Raw genomic sequence first — 27,074 nt, 5'->3', positions numbered from 1 at the left:
CATCAATAGCAGGAAGATTGGAGAGTTATCAACCGCAGTCCTTTTGCCTCAAAGTCTGCTATAAAATAGTTTGCCACCTTAGGAGACATGGGTCTTCCCATGTCAACATTTCCCACTTTTTCGAAGTAATGGGTGGTAAATAAGAAATAGATTGAGATAAGCACATATTTAAATAATGACATAATGTCTTTCTCAAACCTACTGCTAATAAGCTCCAGTGAGTTCTGTAGGGGCACTTTCATAAATAAGGATTCAACATTAAAGCTAACTAAAAGATCAAACAGTGGAAATTCCTGGTATCACTATCAATAGTGTAGGAAAAGGCAGATGGCTACTCACTGTAAAGAAGGCATAAGTCAGACAGGCGCAATTAAAAGACACATCCATAAAGCTTTTGGCCACAGTATTCATCAGCAAAACAGAAACACACACCATTCATACACACAAGCAAGCACATCTCATGCACATATGACCGCCAGCTCTACATAGCAATATGTGCCTGGTTGTGTGTGTGTGATTGGTGTGTGTTTCTCTTTTGCTGATGAAGGCTGTGGCTGAAAGCTTTGTGTAAGCATCTTTTAATGGTTCCTGTCTGCAACTTAACGTGTCTTCTTTACAGTAAGTAGCAGTCTGTCTAACCAAATGATCAGACAGTTGTAGTGTAACTGTTTTCAGGCATCCTATGAAAGTCCTTAAACCCCAAATGTTATGGTTACATTTGCCTACGAGAGGTCGGAACAGTGATGTAAGATGTTTAGCCAAAAAAATAAGTAAGTGCTCCAGTGTTATTATGGTCCACCTCCATAGTTCAGTGGTCAGCATATTAACGGCTGTGTAGAGGACCCAGGTTTGATTCTTGGTACTGCCAGGAATTTTTCAGTGGTCTGAGGACTGGAATGGAGTGCACTAAGGATTGTGAGCTCTATAGAGGAGCTACTTATTGAAAAGTAGCAGCTCCAAGGGAAGCCAACAGCAACCAGGTGAGTGGTGTGTTGATGTGCTGATGCTGACCCATGCCCTTCCATACAACATCAGATGATGCCATCTGCAAACGATGATATGACGCTCAATTGGTTAGTCTGGGCCGGAATGTGCAGATTTGCTTCTGCAGTGTTGCTATGGGCCAAAGAGGTGGCCTATTCTTCTTAATCTTAGATAGGCCCTCTAGTTCTGGGGGAACCACAGGCTGTTGATGCAGGCACTTGATGTCTGCCAGAATAAAACTCATCTTGAAGTCTTAGAGTTTTTGTGAGAGTTTTGCCTAACCAATCCTCTCCTTGCTTGTGATATGCAGGATCATAACACAATGCATTTATCTTGCTGTTGTACTCAGTACGTATGAGAAGGACGACAATGATCCCTTTGTTGGCAGGTAAACGGATGAGGTCTTGGTCTACTCTTAAGTCTCACAGAGCGTCTCCTTTTGCTGAAGTTATACTGAATCTTGGGTTAAAATTCAGCAGATATGTCACTGAATCTCTTCTGCAACCTCTCTGGAAACTTTCAAGATTGCCTGTGCTATTCCAGGTATCACATTGTTGACTGAGGCTGTACCAGGTGTCATTGCATAATTCAGACTTTCCTCAAGCACTGAATCCACTGTATTATCCTAAGCCTTGTCCATGAGATTAAAACAGTTAATACATCCACAAAAATAATCAATGTCGAGATTTGCTTTTGCAGTGTTGCCACGGGCAGTTACATTAGATTAAACACAGTCCATCATTGTGGTACATTTTCTTGTGATTGGCTTCAAGTGGGGCTTACTTTGCCATTTGGTGAACCTTTGCTTGTTGTTTGGTCCAAGCACTAGCAGATTCTCAAAAACAGATGTAAACTATCCCGAGTAAGTTTATTAGCAAAGCTTAAGAACTGGCTGTAAATGATGACTAGGAATATACTGTAATCCCATGTCTATCACTCACTTAGAGATCTTGAGGATAAGATTAGAATAATTACAGTATTCACAAAGGCATTCAAATAATAATTCTTCACACACTCCGTAATTGAGTGGAACGGGAAGAAACCCTAGTAACTAGTGCAACGGGATGTACCCCCTTCACTCCATCTCACAGTGGTTTGCAGAGTATAGATGTAGATGAAGGTGTAGTGAAAGTAATTTCATGAGCACAATTTGTAGCTCCTGTCGCATGTAACTTACCCTCTCTCTCACAAGGACTGCACTCACTCGTCACTTAATTCTAATAGCAGATGCCAAGTCATTATTATGTTTAAATTTAGCAAACATAGGAAAAGTCTGCTTGTTATGGTGTCTCAATACAAAGGACCAGTGTGCCCAGCAACTACCTCTCTTAGTACATAATTTGTCAAACTCGTTTATATCTTTTGCCATGTTCTACCCGTAGAGGTACCGGTCACGACTTTTCAGGCTTTCCTGGCCAATCTTGAGGAAATATTCTTCTCAGGTTTGCTGCCAGATGTTATTGTGCAGGTCCCAGACTCATTCACCGAAACAAGTATTCGACATCATCAACTGGTGGTGGTAGTTGCTCTGAACACTGTCACAAGATGCGACTGACAGAACTTGCGCATCTTTCTTGAAATTTATCGGGGCCACGAGTAGGAAGTATGCTTGCATTGAGAAGAGCTCACAGTTAGATGAAAGTAGTGTTTGTAGTGTTCCCTGCTGGGAGCCAAGTATCACCAGTTGCATCTTGCAACAGTGACAATAGCAACTGCTACCACTCAATAATGTCGAACAGTTGTTTCGATGAAATATTGTGAAGCTCGCACGGTGTTATCTGGCGACATATCTGAGAAGAGTATTTGCGGCGATCCACTGGGAAAGCCTGAAAGTCAGACATAGATTTGTTGAAAAGGGTCTGGGAAAGGCCGATAGATCTGGACATCGAGCCACTTATGAGACACTAGTGCAAACAATTTATACTGTTGCTCCTGTCTGTGTGACGTCTTCATCGAGTGGGCATGATGGAAGGTAGTGAAAGAATTGAGAGACACGCTGGCAGAACTGTAACAGGTTGGTACAGTGAAAGTGCAGCGGATATGCTCAGGAAACTAGGATGTGAATCTCTGAAAGAAAGGCAGCATTGTCTCTCAAAACCTTGATGGGTAAATTTAAACAACCAGTATTTGAGGAAGATTGTGGGACAGTTTTGCTGCCACCATCTTATATTTATTATGAGGATATTGAGAGTAAGGACACACAGAGAAGCATATGCAGAATCGTGTTTCCCTTGTTCAGTACACAAATGGAATAGAACAGAAAAGTGCAAATACTAGTACAGAGTAGGCTCTGCCTCCCACGGGACAGTGGATTCCAGAGGATGTATGTAGATTTACATGTGCAGGTTCAATGTCTAAAAGAAGTTCTCTGAGACTGGATTACAGTGCCTCTTGTGAGGTAGCTTGTGGGTCTGAAAAAAGTTTATGAATAAAAGTCAGATTCTAAACTTTCAGTGAATTTGCTGTTAATTATTTGTTTTGCAAAATCATTGTCGAAGTTCACAAATGTCACTGAAGTGTATGTGAAGGGTGGGAAAATTAAATTAATCCAGAGAATATTTATAAGACCACAATGGAACTGAACTTTGTTACTGAACATGAGAACTGCCATCACTGAAAATGCTGGAAACTGTGACACTGATGCATCAGTCACTTGCTTTTATAACCTATGGCATGCTGTTACGTGCCTGCGCAAGCACATCTCCCGCATTCTCTGTACTGAGTAGTTCACTATGTCATTACATTTGAGTGAGTGAGAGGATTAGATGTGTTTAGTGACCAGTCGAATAAAACACAAAACGGCGTTCACGGTAAATAGCATGTGTTTATTGTTGTGTTACGCGAAACACATTTCGTGGAAAATGTGAGTGGAACTGTTTGTGCAATGGTTTAAGATTGGAAGGATTTGCAAAATCTTCCACAAAGTCTACAATGCAAAAGTTAGTGGAAAAATGGAGCAAAATAGGCTCTGTAGTGAATAAAACTGTTACTGTCCAAAAACAGTTTGAACACCAGAAAATGTTGCACAAGTAAAGGAAAGGCAGGATCAAAGTCTGAATGACATTTACCTGTGCAAGTGGGAATTAAGACATCATCTTGTTGAAATGTTATAAAAACAGACTTGCATCTGCATCCTTACAAATTTACTATTATACACAAGTTAAAAGCAACCAATCGAAGTTTTGCATGTTCAGTTCTACCTGTGATTTCTGAGTGAAATGGAATCACGATTGTTGTTTCCTTAGTTTTTAATTTCTTCAGATGAGGCACATCTCAGTCTGTCAGGGTATATAAATTCATAGGACATGTGCCATTATGCATAGAAGAGCTACTGAAGTAGTTGGAAGACCCATCACATAATCTTGAGATCGATGTTTGGTGTGCAATTTTTGGTCTCTGCATTGTAATGTTAGTATTCAACAAAACTGTTAATGTTGACTAGTATGTCCAGAAACATTCTAATCTAAATTAAGATCAACTTCCAGAGGGTGAAAGACTGTGTGGAAATTTTCATCAATACTGAGCAATAGCATATACTGCCCCGACAACCTTATCACAGGTGGAAGAGGCATTGCAACCTCCTGGTCACCTCAATCCCCTGATCTCTCTCCCTGTGAGCTTTACCTGCGGGTTAAATAGAAGTGTCAGATGCAGTCAAATAATCTTGACACGTTGGAAGGGCTACAGCAGTATTGCTGCTATCCCTCAGACAGACCTGCTACACATATCCCACAGTTCGATAAACTGAGCACAGTGCTGCATCGACAGCAGTGGTGACTATTTCTAGCATCTTCTGTGGTGTTTGTTAACAAGGATCAGTCTCATATCAGTCTCATTGTAAATATTTTCTTGGTCAGTTTCATTACGACTCTCCTACATAACAGAAGCAGGACAAAAATTTCAACAAGTCTGTTCTGATAAAAGTTGTGTTGGCTTTGTTAGTAACCTTAAGAGAAAATAGCGGCATACGCATCATTATTAGAAATTAGAGCCACAGCTTAAGCTCTGTTGTCCACAGCTTCTGTTTTCTTCAGAATGAAAGCTCACCGAGACTCTCAGCAGAGGCGACGAGTGTCTGTTGTCAGTTACATCCACGCGACAAGTGGTCGCCTTCGCAGACCACCCAGGGTGGAAAGACATGCACCAGCTCGCCGCTGTAGCCCAAGCAGTGGAAGAGCTAATCAACTTTTGCCAGCTGTACTCTCTCAAGATGATGTGGAGCCTGAGGAACCTCATGCTGTTAGTACCAGTAGAAGGTAACACCAGCTTTCTGTATATTATGTTTTCACAGAATGCTATTAACTTGAGAACTTGAGTTTTGACACTGTATCAAAGTCAGCAAAGAAAAATTAGAAAAAATTGTGCAGTCATAAATTTGTGTTCAGTGGTAGGAGGGAGTGCCGTGAACAACACACTAAAAATCCGTCACTTTTTTATGTTTTTCTTTAATTTCAGAACTAAAAAGGCTAGTGAAAACATTTCCAGGTACAAAATTAAACTACATTAAATTTCCTACAAAAAAGGTCCTACTCAATTTTTCTCTAGGATTAATAGTTTCCATGTTCAGAGGATGGAAAAGTTACAGATTATTAAAAATATTATTTTAATGGTGTGAAATTAATGTGTCTTTAAATGAACAAAACAAATGTTAAGTATATGTATCATGTCTGAGTTCAGTAGAGCCGTATTAAGAGAGAAATTGTGTCCTGGGGGTGTTACATGGTGGAGGGTGGTCAGTGTGGGATAGAAGTGCAAAGGGAGGTAGGTTGTTGGATTGCATTCGTGTGCGTCCCTCCTTCATAGATCTGGAAATTGAAGGTTGAGCTGATGAATACCCATGCTATGTACCCCACTGTGTAGCAAGAAGCAGCTATGGGGTGTTTCACAAAGTTATACCAACACTCCACAGTGCACTTTATGAGTTACTAGCAACTCAGTGTACATATTTTCTACAAAATGCATTAACACTAAGCAGAATGCAGATATGAGTTACTAATAATGCTAACGCAAGAAATGCTTATGGATAGAACCTACATAAATCTCTGCACACCTATGCAGCTGTAGGGAAAATTGGTTCTTAGCCATCCTGTATGGCAGGTGTAATGTTCTTCCAGAAAACACAACTTTCCCTACCATAAGTGATGCGCACTTTTCAATTTATAGACAGGCTATACGTCCCCAGCATTGCCTACCCAGTTCTCTTACGTGAATTGACAAAATAACTTCACTGAGCTTGTCTTTATACCATGGAGTCATTTTTGGTTTATTTAATGAGTATGTATTTGTAAGTGTGTTGTTGTCATTGATGTATGTGGTGTTGGTGAAAATGGATTGTATTGGAAAATATGGCATCTTTCTGCTGTCTACTATTGACAACATATTGTAAAGCGTGTAGTTATGTTGTAGTCATTGGTGGAGGATTAATGAATGACCAGAAAATTACTTCACTTCTCTTACCATTAATTGTGTCACTGATAGACTGCATAAATATTTTCTATTTGGAAGTTGGTGACACTTGTAGAGTGGGTTGCACTGAGTAGAACCTCTTACCATACATCCAGAGTATGTCTTCCAAGATGGATGTGAATATGTCTGAGCAGTAGTTCACTATAATGCATTGCTTGACTTATTTCAAAATATCTAAAGTCGAGGCTGGAGTGACGCACTTGATACCCTTCACAGTGGGAAAAGTATTCCATACAGTGATAGTGGAGACAAATCGACATTGTCGAATAGATATTGGCAGTGTGTTATACTTCAGACAGGTTTGCTGTGTGGCAGACAGTTCACAGTTCTGTCTTGAGGTTTTTTACGTAAGAGCTCACTTAACAAATGCAAGGTAGTACTCACTTAATAAACTGAATATAAGTTTACTATATAACCAAGTCTGATGTGATGTAGTGCCGTAGATAGAGTGGAGAATCTTCTGATTGATTTTCAGTTTGCAGACCTGAGAAGTAGGTGCGTGCATGAACACAATCCAGTGACCTATCTTCTCTTGTGCTTCTACCCCACACATGCCCCTCCCTCCTCCTGTCCATACTGTTAAACTCATGCATCATGATTTATCCCTTAATACAGGTCAGCAGCATGTAGACATGATATACACATTAAATTTTTGATTTTAACCCACTTCACTTAAAGGTAAACATTAATTTTATAGTGTTAAAACAATATTTTTAATAATCGTGTGATTTTTCCATCCCCAGCAATTTGGAAACTATTAGTTCTGCATAAAAAATGAATAGGACCTTTTCCAGAGGAAATTTTATGTAATTTAATTTTGTACTGGAAAACATTTTCACTAGAGTCTGCTGTTTTTGAATTATTCAAGGAAAACATGAAAAAGTGACCTTTAAACCCCTCACTCCTAGTCCAATGTTTGCAGCCCATTGTTCAGGGTTTGTGGATGTTGTTTGTGGCACTCCCTTTTACCATTGTACAAAAATTGACAACTACATGATGATTTTCCCCCCAAGTCGACCTGTTTTGGTCTTTATTGACTGGGCTTCTGGAGTAGTGGACACAAACATGTAAGTTTCGAAACGCTCTATAATGCCTACATTATGTAATATGTGAACAGGAGCAGAACACGGAATAGGGGTAGTCATTGAGTTTTAACTACCACTTTGAAAAAATAAAATTTAGTAATTAATTTGATGTTTGTTTGGAGGTATATGTGTGTAGTGCTGATACACGTTGAAATCCCCAAACCACAGTACCGCAGCATGCCGTTAGTGGATTCACAAACAAAATAGTGCAGCCCACCACCACTTTATAGGTGAGCTGCACCATTTTGTTTGTGGATCCTCTAGCGGCATGCTTCAGTTCCGTGGTGTGCAGATTTCAACACATATCAGGACTGCACACATGTACCTCCAAACAAACATAAAATTAATTACTAAACTTTATTTTCTGAGGAAATAATTAAAAATTAATGGCCAACCATTGTACTAAACTTTTTATGTAAACCGTATTTGATATTATTCATTCTTTCTTTTGTCAGACGTTATGTCTGGTCTAAAATGGAAAGTGACGCGGACCTTGATCAAGCGTGACTTCCTTTCAACTGTACGGTATATGTTATATTGCATTTAGGAACTTTCGGGTAATTGAACATGTATCAATAATTACAGATAGCTGTAGTTGTATATATAAGTTTGGATGTAGCTGTATTGCATTGATGTACTGGTGGATATTGTGTGGTATGACTCCTGTAGTTGATAGTATAATTGGTATAATGTCAACTTTATCCTGATGCCACATGTCCTTGACTTCCTCAGCCAGTTGGATGTATTTTTCAATTTTTTCTCCTGTTTTCTTTTGTATATTTGTTGTATTGGGTATGGATATTTCGATTAGTTGTGTTAATTTCTTCTTTTTATTGGTGAGTATGATGTCAGGTTTGTTATGTGGTGTTGTTTTATCTGTTATAATGGTTCTGTTCCAGTATAATTTGTAGTCATCATTCTCCAGTACATTTTGTGGTGCATACTTGTATGTGGGAACGTGTTGTTTTATAAGTTTATGTTGTAAGGCAAGCTGTTGATGTATTATTTTTGCTACATTGTCATGTCTTCTGGGGTATTCTGTATTTGCTAGTATTGTACACCCGCTTGTGATGTGATCTACTGTTTCTATTTGTTGTTTGCAAAGTCTGCATTTATCTGTTGTAGTATTGGGATCTTTAATAATATGCTTGCTGTAATATCTGGTGTTTATTGTTTGATCCTGTATTGCAATCATGAATCCTTCCATCTCACTGTATATATTGCCTTTTCTTAGCCATGCGTTGGATGCGTCTTGATCGATGTGTGGCTGTGTTAGATGATACGGGTGCTTGCCATGTAGTGTTTTCATTTTCCAATTTACTTTCTTCATATCTGTTGATGTTACGTGATCTAAAGGGTTGTAGAAGTGGTTATGAAATTGCAGTGGTGTAGCCGATGTATTTATATGAGTGATTGCTTTGTGTATTTTGCTAGTTTCTGCTCGTTCTAAAAAGAATTTTCTAAAATTGTCTACCTGTCCATAATGCAGGTTTTTTATGTCAATAAATCCCCTTCCTCCTTCCTTTCTGCTTAATGTGAATCTTTCTGTTGCTGAATGTATGTGATGTATTCTATATTTGTGGCATTGTGATCATGTAAGTGTATTGAGTGCTTCTAGGTCTGTGTTACTCCATTTCACTACTCCAAATGAGTAGGTCAATATTGGTATAGCATAAGTATTTATAGCTTTTGTCTTGTTTCTTTCTGTCAATTCTTTTTTTAGTATTTTTTTATTCTTTGTCTATTTTTTTCTTTTAGTTCTTCTTTAATATTTGTATTGTCTATTCCTATTTTTTGTCTGTATCCTAGATATTTATAGGCATCTGTTTTTTCCATCGCTTCTATGCAGTCGCTATGGTTATCCAATATGTAATCTTCCTGTTTAGTGTGTTTTCCCTTGACTATACTATTTTTCTTACATTTGTCTGTTCCAAAAGCCATATTTATATCATTGCTGAATACTTCTGTTATCTTTAGTAATTGGTTGAGTTGTTGATTTGTTGCTGCCAGTAGTTTTAGATCATCCATGTATAGCAAATGTGTGATTTTGTGTGGGTATGTTCCAGTAATATTGTATCCATAATTTGTATTATTTAGCATGTTGGGTAGTGGGTTCAGAGCAAGGCAGAACCAGAAAGGACTTAATGAGTCTCCTTGGTATATTCCACGCTTAATCTGTATTGGCTGTGATGTGATATTATTTGAATTTGTTTGGATATTAAGTGTGGTTTTCCAATTTTTCATTACTATGTTTAGGAAGTGTATCAATTTAGGATCTACTTTGTATATTTCCAATATTTGTAGTAACCATGAGTGGGGTACACTATCAAAAGCTTTCTGTAATCAATGTATGCGTAGAGCAGCAACCTTTGTTTAGTTTTAGCGTGATATGTCACCTCTGCATCTATTATCAGTTGCTCTTTACATCCTCATGCTCCTTTGCAACAGCCTTTTTGTTCTTCATTTATAATTTTGTTCTGTGTTGTATGTGTCATTAATTTCTGTGTAATGACTGAAGTTAATATTTTGTATATTGTTGGTAGGCATGTTATGGGGCGATATTTAGCTGGGTTTGCTGTGTCTGCTTGATCTTTAGGTTTCAGATAAGTTATTCCATGTGTAAGTGTATCAGGGAATGTGTATGGGTCTGCAATGTAACTGTTAAATAATTTAGTTAGATGTGAATGTGTTCAGGTGAACTTCTTTAGCCAGAAATTTGCTATTTTATCTTTTCCAGGGGCTTTCCCATTGTGAGTAGAATTAATTGCTTGGGTGACTTCATGTTGCAAAATTATCACTTCAGGCATTTGTGGTATCGTATTGTATGTATCTGTTTCTGCTTAATCCACCGTGCATGCCTGTTATGTTGTACCGGGTTTGACCATATGTTGCTCCAGAAGTGTTCCATGTCTGTTATGTTTGGTGGATTGTCTATTTTAATGTGTGTGTTATCTATTGTCTGGTAAAATTTCTTTTGGTTTGTGTTGAATGTTTGGTTTTGTTTCCTTCTATTTTCACGTTTTTTGTATCTTCTAAGTCGTTTGGCCAATGCTTGTAATTTCTGCTTCTTTTCATATAATTGCTCTATCGCTTCTTGTTGTGAGATTTTACCTAACCTTTTTCGTTTTTTTTTTTTTTTTTTTTCTGACATTTCATTTCTTATAAATTGTGTTAGCTGTCCGATGTCTTTTCTCAGTTTTTCTATTCTGATCTGTAGCCTGTGTTGCCATGCTGGTTTTGTGGGTTTCTTCTGTGTGTTGGTTGGTTCTGTTCTGTGCCTAGTGTGTATATTAAGTATAGTGAGTGCTCCTATATAAACCAGTAGTTTTAACTCTTCCATAGTTGTGTTTTCATTTATTTTGTTGTGTATGATTGTGTTGATAGTTTTTATTGTTGTTTTGACTTGTGGGTTATTTGGCGGTCTATGCAAGAATGGTCTAGTGTCTGTTTTGTGTCTTTGTATTCTATATATGTCAGCTGAAATTTTTCTTCTATATCTAACGTATGTGTTACTTCGAGTTCTATTTGTGCTTGTTCTGGTGGCTATCTTAAGATTTCGTTTTCCTCTGATTGTTTAATTGATGTGTGTTGTTCTTTGTTTGTTTGCTCTGGGATGTTTGAGTCCATTACTGTATTTTCTTCTTCTTCTGATTGCACATTATTTTGTTCCAGTATTTGTTGTACTTGTTGTTCGATGTTTTCTAATTCTGACTGGGGTATCCTGTTATTTTTTATTATTACACGGATGTGATCAGCTAGTCGTTGTTCTGTTAAATATTTTAATTCTGGGTATCTGATAATAAATGTTGTGTATACTTGTGATCTGTATCCAGTTGTGTTGGTTCCTAGGTTTGTTGCTTGGTAATAACAGAACATGAGGTGTCGATTAACTTCATCTGACCATCTCATATTCTGTCTTTGTTTTCCTCTTAGGGTGGTTGCAGGAAGCATATCCTGCAAAACACCTCTATTTGGATTTAAATCATTTTCCAATTGGCTAGCAGTGTCATTACCATTGTGGGCGGGCATAGGGTTCAAACGTCGTCCCTGACCATGACGGCACTTTTCCGAGGCTTCTTTAGTTCTGTCCTGAACAAACTAATCACACTAAAAGGGGGGTTAGCACTATTAGTGGTTTGTTCTTTTCGTCGCCTTTTACGACTGGCAGAACATACCGGAGGCCTATTCTTTTCCCGGGCCTCCATGGGGTATTATTATTATTATTATTATTATTATTTCTTTTCTTCTATGGTGCTACAGTCCAGGATGAACCTTGGCCTTCCCAACAAGCTTCCGCCATCCATTACAGTCATTTGCTACCCTCCTCCAATTTCTGCATCCAAGCTTCCGTAGGTCTTCTTCCATTCCATCCAGCCATCTTGCTCAAGGTCGACCTCGCCCTCTTTGTCCTTCTGGATTACTAAAGAGAATCTTCTTTATCACCTCAGACTCCTCCATTTGTGCCACATGACCTGCCCACCTTATCCTTCCTGATCTTATGATTTTTGTTACAGGAGCATCGGAATGTATAGTGTACGATTCTGCTTTGCACCTTTTCCTTCATTGTTCTTTCTCATACACAGGGCCAGTTATTCTCCTCAAAACTTTCCTCTCAAGTCTGTCGAGCAGCCTTGCATTGGTTTCCGTCGAGGACCATGTTTCTGATGCATAAGTGAGAGTTGGTGTAACAAGGGTTTTATAAATAGGGAATTTTGTTGGGTGGCCGAGGAGTCTTGACCGAAATAAATTACTCAAGGTGAAATATGCCTTATTTGCTGATATCAGCCTAATCTTAATTTCAGTTGAGATGTCATTAAAAAAAGTGACTATGAAACCAAGATACTTGAAGCTATCAACTCTTTCAAATGTGTGTCCATTCACACTGAAAGTTGATTGGGTTGATATGCTTTCCACAGGCCCTGTATTTAGTTTTACCTTCATTTACCATAAGACCCAGTTTCTTACTTGCTCGACTTAAAGTATGTCTTTCTTTCTGAGCGTTTGATATCCTTGCTCTTATCTTGCCATTACAAGAAAATGATCTGAATCCACGTTAGGGGCACAAAAGGTTTGAACATCCAGCAAGTTAGATTTATGCCTGGGTCTATCAGTACGTGATCAATTTGATTAATGGTTCTACCATCAGATGACCTCCATGTTTCCTTGTGTATCTCCTTATGGGGAAGCCTGGTAGATCCCACTATCATATTCTGGGAGGCTGCGAAGATGATCAGTCTTATTCCATTATCATTAGTGGATCCATGTTTACTGTGGGCTCCAATTGTGGACTGGAACATGTCTTCTCTTCCAAGTTGTGCATTAAAATCACCCAGCATGATCTTGATGCCATTCCTTGGACACTTATCATAAACTTTTTCAAGGGCATCATAGAAACCATCTTTTAGGTCTTCAGTAGATTCTTCTGTTGGTGCATGTTCATTAATTATACTATAATTAAAGAATCTTCCTTTAGTTCTAATTACTGATAGCCTTGGATTAATGGGTGTAAAATTCATCACCAAATGTTTCAGGCCTTTATGAACAAGGAAATCTGTACCAAACTCATGTCTGTCATCATCACAGCTATGGAATATAGTGCCCTCTTTCTTTTGCAGTACCCCACTCCCTGTCCATCGAATTTCTTGGATGTCAATAATGCTCTCCCTGAGCTTCCCCTGCTAGTCTAATTACTTCTTTAGTGAGCCTGGGCTCCATAAAGATTGAACATGCCAGGTACCAGTTCGTAGATCGGTTTTCCACTTTTTAACCATTCATTGTCCAAGATCTGTGCCACATTGTCGTCTATTAATCCGTCTGGCTTCTAGTCTTTGGGTTTTCGCGACTTTGCTTTTTGAAGCAGGAAGAGGGTGTTAGCCTTGAGCCCAACTCCCAATCTGGAGGACCAGGATTTGTAGTAGGTTTACTTCCCTAGGGAAGCTGGCTTCACTACTCCTCTAGAGCTCTCCCTGCCCTATGTTGTGGGACACACTTCGCCTGGCTCCTCAGTCGAGACCAAACCGGCTTAGGTGACCCTGCCAGTAGCTACACTACCACCGGCATAGCCCTCGATTTCACGGAATCACACAAGCCCTCCTGCCTGGCACTAAAGGTGCCTGCTACAAGGCAGTGTCCCATTGGATAGTATTGTTATTATTGTTATTATTATTATTATTATTATTATTATTGTTGTTGTTGTTGTTGTTGTTGTTGTTGTTGTTGTGGTCTTCAGACCTGAGACTGGTTTGATGCAGCTCTCCATGCTACCCTATCCTGTGCAAGTTTCTTCATCTCCCAGTACCTACTGCAACCTACATCCTTCTGAATCTGCTTAGTGTATTCATCTCTTGGCCTCCCTCTACGATTTTTACCCTCCACACTGCCCTCCAATGCTAAATTTATGATCCCTTGATGCCTCAGAACATGTCCTACTAACCGGTCCCTTCTTCTCGTCAGGTTGTGGCACAAACTCCTCTTCTCCCCAATGCTATTCAATACCTCCTCATTGGTTATGTGATCTACCCATCTAATCTTCAGCATTCTTCTGTAGCACCACATTTCAAAAGCTTCTTTTCTCTTCTTGTCCAAACTATTTATCGTCCATGTTTCACTTCCATACATGGCTACACTCCATACAAATACTTTCAGAAACAACTTCCTGACACTTAAATCTATACTCGATGTTAACAAATTTCTCTTCTTCAGAAATGCTTTCCTTGCCATTGCCAGTCTACATTTTATATCTTCTCTACTTCGACCATCATCAGTTATTTTGCTCCTCAAATAGCAAAACTCCTTTACCACTTTAAGTGTCTCACTTCCTAATCTAATTCTCTCAGCATCACCCGACTTAATTCGACTACATTCCATTATCCTTGTTTTGCTTTTGTTGACGTTCATCTTATATCCTCCTTTCAAGAGAATGTCCATTCCGTTCAACTGATCTTCCAAGTCCTTTGCTGTCTCTGACAGAATTACAATGTCATCGGCGAACCTCAAAGTTTTTATTTCTTCTTCATGGATTTTAATACCTACTCTGAATTTCTCTTTTGTTTCCTTTACTGCTTGCTCAATATACAGATTGAATAACATTGGGGAGAGGCTACAACCCTGTCTAACTCCCTTCCCAACCACTGCTTCCCTTTCATGTCCCTCGACTCTTATAACTGCCATCTGGTTTCTGTACAAATTGTAAATAGCCTTTCGCTCCCTGTATTTTACCCCCGACACCTTTAGAATTTGGAAGAGAGTATTCCAGTCAACATTGTCAAAAGCTTTCTCTAAGTCTACAAATGCTAGAAACGTAGGTTTGCCTTTCCTTAATCTTTCTTCTAAGGTAAGTCGTAAGGTCAGTATTGCCTCACATGTTGCAATATTTGTACGGAATCCAAACTGATCTTCCCCGATGTCGGCTTCTACCAGTTTTTCCATTCGTCTGTAAAGAATTTGTGTTTGTATTTTGCAGCTGTGACTTATTAAACTGATAGTTCGGTAATTTTCACATCTGTCAGCACTTGCTTTCTTTGGGACTGGAATTATTATATTCTTCTTGAAGTCTGAGGGTACTTCGCCTGTCTCATACATCTTGCTCACCAGATGGTATAGTTTTATCAGGACTGGCTCTTCCAAGGCCGTCAGTAGTTGTAATGGAATGTTGTTCACTCCCAGGGCCTTGTTTCGGCTCAGGTCTTTCAGTGCTCTGTCAAACTCTTCACGTAGTATCGTATCTCCCATTTCGTCTTCATCTACATTCTCTTCCATTTCTATAATATTGTCCTCAAGTACATCGCCCTTGTATAGACCCTCTATATACTCCTTCCATCTTTCTGCTTTCCCTTCTTTGGTTAGAACTGGGTTTCCATCTGAGCTCTTGATATTCATACAAGTGGTTCTCTTTTTTCCAAAGGTCTCTTTAATTTTCCTGTAGGCAGTATCTATCTTACCCCTAGTGAGATAAGCCTCTACATCCTTACATTTGTCCTCTAGCCATCCCTGCTTAGCCATTTTGCACTTCCTGTCGATCTCATTTTTGAGACGTTTGTATTCCTTTTTGCCTGCTTCATTTACTGCATTTTTATATTTTCTCCTTTCATCAATTAAATTCAATATTTCTTCTGTTACCCAAGGATTTCTACTAGCCCTCGTCTTTTTACCTACTTGATCCTCTGCTGCCTTCACTACTTCATCCCTCAGAGCTACCCATTCTTCTTCTACTGTACTTCTTTCCCCCACTGCTGCCAATTGTTCTCTTATGCTCTCCCTGAAACTCTGTACAACCTCTGGTTTAGTCAGTTTATCCGGGTCCCATCTCCTTAAATTCCCACCTTTTTGCAGTTTCTTCAATTTTAATCTGCAGTTCATAACCACTAGATTGTGGTCAGAGTCCATATCTGCCCCTGGAAATGTCTTACAATTTAAAACGTGGTTTCTAAATCTCTGTCTTACCATTATATAATAATAATTATTATTATATAATTATAATAATTATTATTATTAATTTTATGGCCTGATCGGATCACTTGAGTCACTCCACATTCAGTTTTTCTTTGAAGGTTGCACTGTTCAGTTCTTGTGATCCATCCGGTACTATTTCATTCTTTCCAATTGTAATTTTCTCAGTTAATCCGAAATTTCTGTCACCTTCCAGGTTTCATTCCTGATGACAATTGTGGTTCTTAAGAAGAGTATTAATTTTATTATATTTGTTCTCTGTATCTGTTATCTTGAGTCCACCTGCTTTAAGCTCTTGCTGAATTTCTCAGATCTGTTGTTCTCTTGTCTTTTTTCTAAGATTACTCATCTCAAGTTTTTGTTAAGTCATGTTTCCTTACAGTCACAAAATGTAGAGGAAATAAGTAAGAGATTTTTATTTTCTTCATTGTGCTGTTCAGTCTCTCGATAGAAAGTTTCTTTGGGGAGGCTTCTCGAAACTCCTCTGACCAGGTATTTTTTATTTATGTGAGTTCTGATGATTCATCTTTCAGTTTTGAGGATCTTATCAGTTCTTTCATTCTTAACTTTGAGCAGGGTTTTGGAAGTATAAGTAGTTGTGGGAGATTTTACTGTTTTTGTGTTGAATTTTAGTGTCTACTGGAAAGCATTTCTTATTATTTGTTGACCAGGTTAGAAATTGAGCTTTTTCAGTTTATTGGTTCCATTTATCCATGTTTCTTTCTCACTTAAGTTATGTATGATGATTTCTTGAAGATATTTAAGCTGAAGCACTATGTAAATTTTTTTAGGTGTTTATGAAGACTGTACTTGTACACAGGGGTTTCATGGCCACAATCTCAGTTTTCTCGAAGGATACGGGTAATCATTTTTTTAAGGTGATTATTTAGAGACTGGTGATCTGGGCACAAACTTGTAGCATATCAAGAGCTGAGAGAGCTAAATCATCTGCAAACCCCAGGCAGTTGGTTCATATGAGGGCTTCACTCCAGTTTTGATTTTAACTGTTTTCTTTTTTGTCAAATCTGCATGACATAATCGAGGGCTACATTGAAAAGCATTGGGGATAATCCATCACCTTGTCTAAGAACACTTTTTACTGTGAAGATTTTTGAAATTCCTTTACTGAAATTTATCTTGGAATTTGTGTCGGTTAAAGCTAGTTAATTGAATTTTATTATTTTGGGTTGAAGATCCAAGGGTTTTTGAAAGTGTGTATCTATGGACTCTATCTTATGCTTTTTTTGAAATCTTTGAATGAAATAAAGAGCTGTTTTTCTGCACTTATAATATTCTATTACTAATTTTAAGCTTAGAATTTGGAAGGGCAGCTTCTGTTTGGGTGAAATCCACCTTGGTACTTTACAAGTTGTGGTTCAAGAATGTTTTTGATCTCGTTGTAAATTACACGAGAAGAAATTTTGTATGTGTGCTCTAGAAGGGTATTCCTCTGTAATTGTCTGGTTGAGTTTCATCTCCTTTTTTTTTTAATTAGGTAAGGTAGTTCGAGGTCTGTATTTTGACACTAGACGGGCAGATCAGGTCCGACAACCACCTCGTCATCCTCTGCCAATGGCATCATTGAATGTTGGATGGAGGGGCATGTGGTCATCACATTGCCACATGTTGTCGGGCTTTTTGATCTCGACTGCTTATCAGTCAAGTAGCTCCTCAGCTGGCATCACGAGTGCACTCTCTTCAGGTCCTCCCACCGAGGAAAAATCCCTGCCAGTGCCGGAAATCGAACCTGGGTCTCCCACGTGGCAGGCAACTGTGCTGATCGCTTAGCTGTGAAGGCAGATCTTTTTTTAAAATTATGAATCCAGTGCTCTGGAATTTTCTCTGCGGTCCACATTTTGATTAGATGTCGGTGGAGATTTACGATTGCAGTTTTTCATACATTTTCCCAGTTTTCTGTGCAGAGTAGATTATCACCGAATGCCTCGCAATTATTTAGTTTTGTGATTGCAAGTTCTACCTCGCCAATGGTCAGAGGATTGACTACTTCAGTGGAGGTTTAAATGAATGTGTCCTTATGTATTTGAAACTTTTCCAGAGTGTTGCCACAATTTAAATGTTTGTGAATGTCTCCGTGAGGAGCTCTTCATTTTATTGGTTATTGTGCACCAACTTTCCTGATTTGAATCTCAGCATTAATTTTGGCATTCGTATTTTTTAAAGATATCTGCCGAATGTTTGCTAACAGTATCATGACTGGTTCTTCTTGAAATTTTCTTCCATCTGTTTTACAGTGTTTTTAAGATATTAACATTTTGTTTGTCGTATCATTTAATGAGTTGAGTTCCTTTGTTTTATTAGTTGTAAATTTGATGGAGTTGGTGATTAATCAAGCTCGATGTCTTCTCTCTGCTGCTTGATCGTGTGCTTAATTTCAACAATTATTTTTCTTAATGGAAAATTGAAACTGATTTTTTTGTTATTGTTTTTAATTTGACATTCTGTTCTTACAGTAAGTTGATGCTGAAACAATCTCCTCAGATTTTCTGTAGTAATCCATAGTGTTTATTAATTTGATTTGGTCAAATTTTCTCTTATTTTGATTTGGAGGTTTTTTCTTTACCATAGGGCTTACTTTTATTCTGATATCTACAACATATTGAGTAGACCTATGTCTATAACCTTTAGAACTTAAGTTTTGTAGATTTCTTAACAGTGAAATTTGTCTATGCAAACATAGTCTAGCTGCCATTTACCTTTTCTGAAGTTGAGATATTTCCTTATTTTTAGTTATAGTATTTTCCTTAAAAAGCGTGTTGATTTTGAGATAAGTGTGTCGTTGCTGCAAAATTTCGGTCAGTCATTGATCATTTTTGTTGGTAAGCTGTAACTTTCCCCTCTAACAGTAAAGTGTCTTGTATCCTGCTGTGTGCCACACTATTAGTTTGCTTCATTACACCTACATCCAGTGGGGTCACTGGAAGCAGTGAACAGACAGCATCTCTGATCGACAAGTCACATAGTATGTCTGCTGGTCAGCAGTCGCAGGCTCACTCTAGCTTGTGTTTCCTCTAGGTGACCAGCTGACGTATTGATGACAACCTTTCACTACAACAGTTATATATGGATATCCTTTGGAATGACCGTTTTACGACTGGGCCTGCTTCGGCTCTGAGTGTAGTGGTATTCTGCATACTCCTATTAAGTTCTATTTCAGTGGACTCTGATACCATTCCGAGGTTCAGATTCATTGGTGGTCTGGATGCGTGGTGTGGATAGACCTGCTGACAGAAGTGTTACCTGCTGCTGGCTGTAATCCGGGCTGTTTTGCCGTAGATTGAATTGCATGGCAAGTTTTTATTTCCTTTTCCGGCTTCCGTTCACCAGTTTCTTGTCCAGCTGCCGTTGGCTGACTACAGTACTTGTGGCAGGACAGGCAGCCACTGTGCAGTTTTCTTCGGCTCACCCAACACCATTTTCTGGTTTCAGTGAGTCTACAGAATGGTGAGAAAATTACCTATGCCGGTTCTTGCTGGACTGCCAGGTAAGGCATACTGTTGACTCAATTAACAGAGCTGCCTTGTAATTGTCCAGCAGTGTGGAGTTATATGAAGTTGTGCAAAATTTTAAGTTTTCCACTTATCCGGAGAAACTCCCATCTGACGAACTTTGGTGTTTGCTTACACAGTATTTCTGACATCAAACCCAAGTTTGGTGGCATGGTTGCAATTTATCCAGCACACCACAAGCACACTGGGCAGTCATATGCTGCCTGTATCACCGATTTGCTGGATCTCTTGTCTGTTGTTGAATTGGGTGTCTCAAATGTGATGTCATATACAGACTCACTAACTTTGGCGGTGATTGTCCAGTTAGCACCTGATCCTGAGATCAAAACTAGGACATTGACTTTGGCCAACACTTCTTTATCCATCTTTGCTCAGCTTGCTGAATCGCCTGAGTTTACAGAGGGGCAAGAGATGTCCTTTCTGACAGTTGGCAGATGTGTTATTAGGTGAGCATGGTAAACAGCCCCTGGTGCCCTGTGGGTCTGCCCTGGTGGACTTTCTCTTGCCAAGTCACTGTGTGTTGTTGCTGTTGATGATTCTGGCACATTGGTGTTGTGGCACCACCTGTTTCATCTGTGTTGAGCTTGGCACGTTCGTGACATGCGTAGTGTAGTAATTCCTGCCCACTTTGTTTTTCATGTCCTCGGTGTCACTTTGCTTCTGTTTTCGTTGGGTGAGCCTGTGGTTCTGCCCTGATTGCCTTTTGGTGCATGTTCGATGAGAGTATCCACACATGGAGGCCATGTGTAGGATTGCCGTTAGGTAGACCATATACCACAGTTTGTAACAGTCGGTGTGCTGAGGTCGATCATCGGACATCCCTGTGTTTTCGTTGGTCCCTGGGACCTGTCCCTGAAGACCAGCACAAGTTGCTCTGGTATACTTCGCTGGTATTACTAGTAGATGAGTGACTTGTTGAATTTCAAGCAGACATTGGAGTGACAGTTAGCGCCAGTAATTTAGGTACACACAGGATCTTGGGCTGCCTGGTGTTGCAGCGGCCACTATGTCACATTGTGTCTAACAGTAAACAGTGTATTTGTTTGAGGAGGCAACTCTCCATCTCTGCACTATATAATAATGCGGAATGTCAGCAAAATATTTGCGCAAAATATTTTTGGTGATGATGCTTTTTCTGTTTTCATTTTCAGATATTTGATGAAGTCTCGGTCGATCCCATTTCAGGATTTGGAGTCCTTTTTACAGTCGTACAATCTGCTCTTTGAAAATACCTTGGGTCAAGCAGAAAATTTCAAAGGATACATTTGTCTTAAGTCACTGGCACTGCCTAAATTTTGTCAGCCTCTTCACATTCGCTTCTCCATGTGTGACAAGGCAAAGGCTGAGGTGCAGCAGTGGCAGGATCAGGGTGTTGTATCTCCTATTTTGAGAGGAGATTTTTGGAGATAAGTAGCTCTATGAATATCAAGAGCTCAGATGGCCATCCAAGGCTAAGCAAAGGAGGAAAAGCCGAAAGGTGGAAGGAGTATATAGAGGGCCTATACAAGGGAAGAGGATGTAGATGAAGATGGAATGGGAAATATGATACTGCCAGAAGAATTTGATAGAGCACTGAAAGACCCAAGCTGAAACAAGGTCCCTGGAGTAGATGTCGTTCCATCAAAACTAGTGATAGCCTTGGGAGAGCCATTGTGACATAGGTCTTTCATATGTTGTGCAAAATGTATCAGACAGGTAAAATACCATCAGACTTCAAGATCAATGAAATAATTCCAATTCCAAAGAAAGCAGTTGCTGACATGTGTGAAAATTACCAAACTATCAGTTTAGTAAGTCATGGTTGCAAAATACGAACTTGAATTCTTTACAGAAGAGTGAAGAAACTTAGAAGCTGACCTCAGGAAAGATCACTTAGGATTTTGGGGAAATGTAGGAACATGCAAGGCTACACCGCCCCTACAACTTAAGGAAAAGTAGAGAAAACCTTTGACGATGTTGACTGGAAGACTCTCTTTGAAACTCTGATGGTAGCAGAAGTAGAATGCATGGAGCAAGAGGATATGTACAACTCGTACAGAAACCAGACAGCAGTTATAAGAGCCGAGTGGCATGAAGGGGAAGTAGTGGTTGAGAAGGCACTGAGACAAAGTTGTAATCTATAACAGATTTTATTCAATCTGTACATTGAGCATGCACTAAAGGAAACCAAAGAAAATTTGGGAATAGGAATCAGAGTTCAGAGAGAAGAAATAATGAGGTTTGTCAATGAGATTGTAACTTTGTCAGAGGCATCAAAAACCTTGGAAGGGCAGTTGAATGAAACGGATGGCATCTTGAAACGAGGATTCAGGATAAACATCAACAAAAACAAGACAAGGATAATGGGATGTTGTGGAATTAAATCAGGTGATACTATGGGAATTAGATAAGGAAACAACACTTACAGCAGTAGATAGGTATTGCTATTTGGGCAGCAAAATAACAGATGATGCCAAAGTAGAGAGGATATAAAATTTAGACTTGCAATGGCAGGAAAAGCATTTCTGAGGAAGAGAAATTTGTTCACTTCGAATACAGACTTAAGTGTTAGCAAGTGAAACATGCATGATGAACAGTTTAGACAAGAAGAGAATAGAAGCTTTTGAAAAGTGGTGCTACAAAAGAATCCTGAATATTAGATGGGCTGATCATGTAACTAATGAGGAGGTACTGGAGGTGTTGGGCAGCGTGCTCAGCAACTGGGTGGTACAGCTGTTTCTTGGCTACAGTTTTTCAGTGGCCACTTGTGTAGGCAGACAGTTTTTCAGTTGTCATGCCCTCGTAGAATGCAGCACAGTGCTTGCAGCTTCGGTTGTAGATCACATGTTTGGTTTCACAGGTAACCCTGCCTTTGATGGTAGGTGATGTTTGTGGCCAGTATGGAGGAGATGGTGGTGGGAGGAGACATGGGACGGGTCTTGCATCTAGGTCTACTACAGGTATGGCAAGGGGTTGGAGGCATGGGTTGTGTAGGGATGGATGAGGATATTGTGTAGGTTCGGTAGGTGGTGGAAGACCACTTGGGAGGGTTGGGAAGTGTAGTGGGTAGGACATTCCTAATTTCAGGGCACAATGAGAGGTAGTCAAAACCCTGGTGGAGAATGTGATTCAGTTGTTCCAGTCCTAGGTGGTACCGAGTCAGAAGGGGAATGATCCTTTGCGGCTGAACGGTGGGGCTTTGGGAAGTGGTGGGTGACTGTAGAGCTGAGGCATGGGAGATCTGTTTTTGTACAAGGTTGGGAGAATAATTACAATTTGTAAAGGTCTCAGTGAGACCAATGGTTTATTTCGAGAGGGGCCACTGCCCACTACAGGCACGACAGCTGTGGGTGGCTAGGCTGTATGGATTGGGTGGCAGCGGTAGAAGTGGAGATACTGTTGGTGATTGGTAGGTTTGAAATGGATAGAGGTACTGATGTAGGAGGTGGCGATCAACATCGAGGAAGGGCTAGGTGAAGCAAATGGGAGAGAAGCTGTTGAGGTTCTGGAGGAATGTGGATAGGGTGTCCTTACCCTCGATCCAGATCACGAGGATGTCATCAGTGAATCTGAACCAGGTGAGAAGTTTGGGAATCTGTACGGTTAGGAAGGAGTCTTCTAAATGCCCCATGATTAGGTTGCCATAGGATAGTGCCACGTGGGTGCCCATTCCTGTACCCGGATTTGTTTGTAGGTGATGCCTTCAAAGGAGAAGTAATTGGGAGTGAGGTTATAGTTGGTCATGGTGACCAGGAATGAGATTGTAGGTTTGGAATCTGTTGGGCATTGAGGAAGGTAGCGTTCAATAGCAGCAAGGCCATGGGCATTAGAGATGTTAGTGTAAAGGGAGGAGGCTTCAGTAGTGACAAGCAGGGCACAGTGTGGTAAAGGAACATAAACTGTACAGAGTTGGTGGAGGAAATGATTGGTATCTTTTATATAGGAGAGTAGGTTACAGGTAAGAGGTTGGAGTGTCGGTCTATGTCTTTCAGGAGGGGCACAGTAATTGGCCACATTGCAGTGTTCTGGGCGGTTGGGTTTATGGACTTGAGGAAGCATGTAGAAGGTAGAAGTATGGGAAGTGGTAGGGTTGAGAAGAGATGTAGACCCTAGGGAGAGGTTCTGGGACCAGCCTATGGATTTGAGGACAGACTGGAGATCCTGCTGGATTTTCAGAATGGGGTCACTATGGCAGGTTTTGTAGGCGAACAAATCTGACAACTGATGAAGTTCTTCTGCCAGGTAATCCTTGCGATTCAAACAACAGTGGTGGAGCCTTTTGTCAGCAGGTAGTATTATAATGTTGGGATCTGTTTTTAGGTGGTGAATTGTAGTTTTTTGTGTGACTGTAAGGTGAGCTTGGGTCTTGAGGGGTCTGGGGAATGATGGCGACACAAGGTTCGAGGTTAAGAAATTCTGTAAAGTTATCAGGGGGTAATTTGAGGGCAGGGGCGGAGGGAGGGGGGGGGCACAGTTGGATGGAGAAGTGAACTGGGTCAGGCTGGGTTCCACATTGGTCTTTGGTTGAGTCTGATTGATAGGGTTGATGGCGAAAAAGTGTTTTCACTGTAGGAACTGAGCAAAGGTTGTTAACAAGTCCAGCATGACTGAATTTGGGAGTGAGGCAAAGGTAAGGCCTTTGGAAAGAACTGATACTTCTGTGGGACTGCCCCACCCTCAAAAGCCCCCTCTCATCTAAAGAGACACAAAACACAATCATGGACCTTTCCTCCAAAAACCCTTAGCTCCACAATAGTATCAGTGCTTTCCAAAGGCATTTCTTCTGCAACTCCGTGAAGGGTACATTAACAGCAGGACCAGCAGACAATCCATTTCATTACATAAACTCAGCCTTTGAATCAGTTAACTTGAGTAATTAAAGTCATTGTCACTAGAAAAAACAGTATCTACATTTACATCTACATAGATACTATGCAAGCTACTGTACTCTGCGTGGCGGAGGGTACCCTGTATCACTACTTGTCATTTCTCCTCCTGCTCCACTCAAAACAGAGTGAGGGAAAGACTGTCATATGAGCCCTAATGTCTTGTATCTTATCTTTGTTGTCCTTAAGCACAATGTATGTGGGCTGCAGTAGAATCGTTTGGCAACCAGCTTCGAATGCTGGTTCTCTGAATTTTCTCAATAGTGTTTCTCAAAAAAGAACATTGCCTTTCCTCCATGGATTCCCATTTGAGTTCCCGAAACAGCTCCGTAACACTTACATATTGTTCAAACCTACTGGTAACAAATCTAGCGTCCGCAGCTCGTGGTCGTGCGGTAGCGTTCTCGCTTCCCACGCCCGGGTTCCCGGGTTCGATTCCCGGCGGAGTCAGGGATTTTCTCTGTCTCGTGATGACTGGGTGTTGTGTGCTGTCCTTAGGTTAGTTAGGTTTAAGTAGTTCTAAGTTCTAAGGGACTGATGACCATAGATGTTAAGTCCCATAGTGCTCGGAGCCATTTGAACAAATCTAGCAGCCCACCTCTGAATTGCCTCGATGCGTTCCTTCAATCTGACCTGGGACAGATCCCAAATACTTAAACAGTACTCAAGAATAGGTTGCACTGGTGTTCTATATAAGGTCTCCTTTACAGGTGAACCATTCTTCCCTACCACACTTTTCACGTGCTCATTCCACCTCATAGTGCTTTGCAATGTTACGCCCAGATATTGTAACAATTTGACTGTGAGGCAGGGAACTAGTAATACTGTATCCAAACATTATAGGTTTGTTCTTCCTACTCATCTGCATTAACTTACATTTTTCCGCATTTAGAGCTATCTGCCATTCAACACACAAACTGGAAATTTTGTCTAAACCACCTTGTATCTTCCTACAGACACTCAACTTTAAAACCTTACCGTACACCACTGCATCGTCAGCAAACAACTGCAGATTGCTGCCCACCCTGTCCACCAAATTGTTTATGTATATAGAGGACAACAGTGGTTCTATCACACTTCCCTGGGGCGCTCCTGACAATATCCTTGTCTCTAATGAACACTCGCTGTCAGTGACAACATACCGGGTTCTATTATTTAAAAATTCTGTGGGCCATTGACATATCTATGAACTTATTCCATATGCCCGTTCCTTTGTTAAGAGCCTGCAATTTTCACCCGGTCAATTCCTTTCCAGAAATCTAGAAATATGGAATCTACCTGTTGCCCTTCATCAGTGGTTCTTAGTATATCATGTGAGAAACGGGCAAGCTGAGTTTCACACGAGCAATGCTTTCTAAATCCATGCTGATTTGTGAACATAAGTACCTTAGTCTCAAGAAAGTTTATTATATTCGAACTGAGAATATGTTCAAGGATTCTGCAGCAGACAGAAGTTAGGGATATTGATCTGTAATTTTGTGGGTCCATTTTTTTACTTTTCATATATACTGGAGTCACCTGCACTTTTTTCCAGTCACTTGGGACTTTGTGCTGGGCAAGAGATTAACGATAAGTGCAAACTAGGTAAGGGGCCAGTGCTGTAGAGTAATCTTTGTAAAATCAAACTGGGATTCCATTTGGACCTGATGATTTATTTGTTTTCAAATGTTTCAGTTGTTTCTCAACAACAGTTATGTCTATTTCTGTGTCATCCATATGGGAGTCTGTCTTGTGGTCAAATGACAGTATGGAGAAAATTGTTAAAAGTGCACTGTAAGCTAATTCCTTGACACTGCCTAGTATAAATGCGAAACTAAGTTATGTTAAAAGTTTCCTTTTTCCACATTTTCATCTTTTCCTCTTGTGTTTGTTCTAGCTGTAGCTGTTCAAGTGTTTCCACATACAGAATGCGTGTGTGTGACAAAACAAGATTGAGGCACTCTGTTGAAGCAGCTGCTTCAACAAACAAACGTACCAGAGAAACTCAAGTAAGAGCACAAAATATTTTTCTTTGTTTGTTGGAAAAAGTAACACTCTTTTTTGTTGGATGTGACACAGAAAGGATGAGGTGTTCAGTCATAAAGGTCTTTGACCAAATACTCAGAGAGATAAGAATTTAAGAATTCAATGGATAATATAGTTAACTTCAAACACAAATTGAAATCATATCCTCTTGACAACGCTGCTACTCAGTAGAAGAATTTCTGAATGTGTTGTAATACAATAATACCCTTGTGTGTGTGTGTTTTTTTTTTTTTTTTTTTTTTTCAAGAGAGGGATAGAGAGACACTGAACATAGTTTAGTGTAAATCACTGTATGTATGTTAAAAAAGAGAAAAACTTAAGATATCATGTAAATGGTCAGTATGTTGCCTTGTTTTCTGCTAAGAGGGTGTACTATGATCATAAAACTGACAAACGTACCAGAGAAACTCAAGTAAGAGCACAAAATATTTTTCTTTGTTTGTTGGAAAAAGTAACACTCTTTTTTGTTGGATGTGACACAGAAAGGATGAGGTGTTCAGTCATAAAGGTCTTTGACCAAATACTCAGAGAGATAAGAATTTAAGAATTCAATGGATAATATAGTTAACTTCAAACACAAATTGAAATCATATCCTCTTGACAACGCTGCTACTCAGTAGAAGAATTTCTGAATGTGTTGTAATACAATAATACCCTTGTGTGTGTGTGTTTTT

The 27,074-nt window shown here is 39.8% G+C and overlaps 1 protein-coding gene across 1 annotated transcript in view; it reads left to right on the top strand.

Annotated features, from left to right (window-relative positions):
• Positions 1–4,936: 4,936 nt before the first annotated feature.
• LOC126425240 (uncharacterized) overlaps positions 4,937–27,074 on the top strand; it is a 128,490-nt gene continuing 106,352 nt past the window's right edge. Inside the window, exons 1-2 of the mRNA XM_050088201.1 lie at positions 4,937–5,240; positions 26,252–26,363. Coding sequence (XP_049944158.1) covers positions 5,020–5,240; positions 26,252–26,363 — 333 coding nt within the window. The 5' untranslated portion in view covers positions 4,937–5,019. The remainder of the gene's footprint in view (positions 5,241–26,251; positions 26,364–27,074) is intronic.

The sequence above is a fragment of the Schistocerca serialis genome, chromosome 10 (genome assembly GCF_023864345.2).
Source record: "Schistocerca serialis cubense isolate TAMUIC-IGC-003099 chromosome 10, iqSchSeri2.2, whole genome shotgun sequence".
NCBI classification, from domain to species: Eukaryota; Metazoa; Arthropoda; class Insecta; order Orthoptera; family Acrididae; genus Schistocerca; species Schistocerca serialis.
Note: the sequence above shows the minus strand (reverse complement) of the source record. Positions and strands in the feature narration are given on the sequence as shown.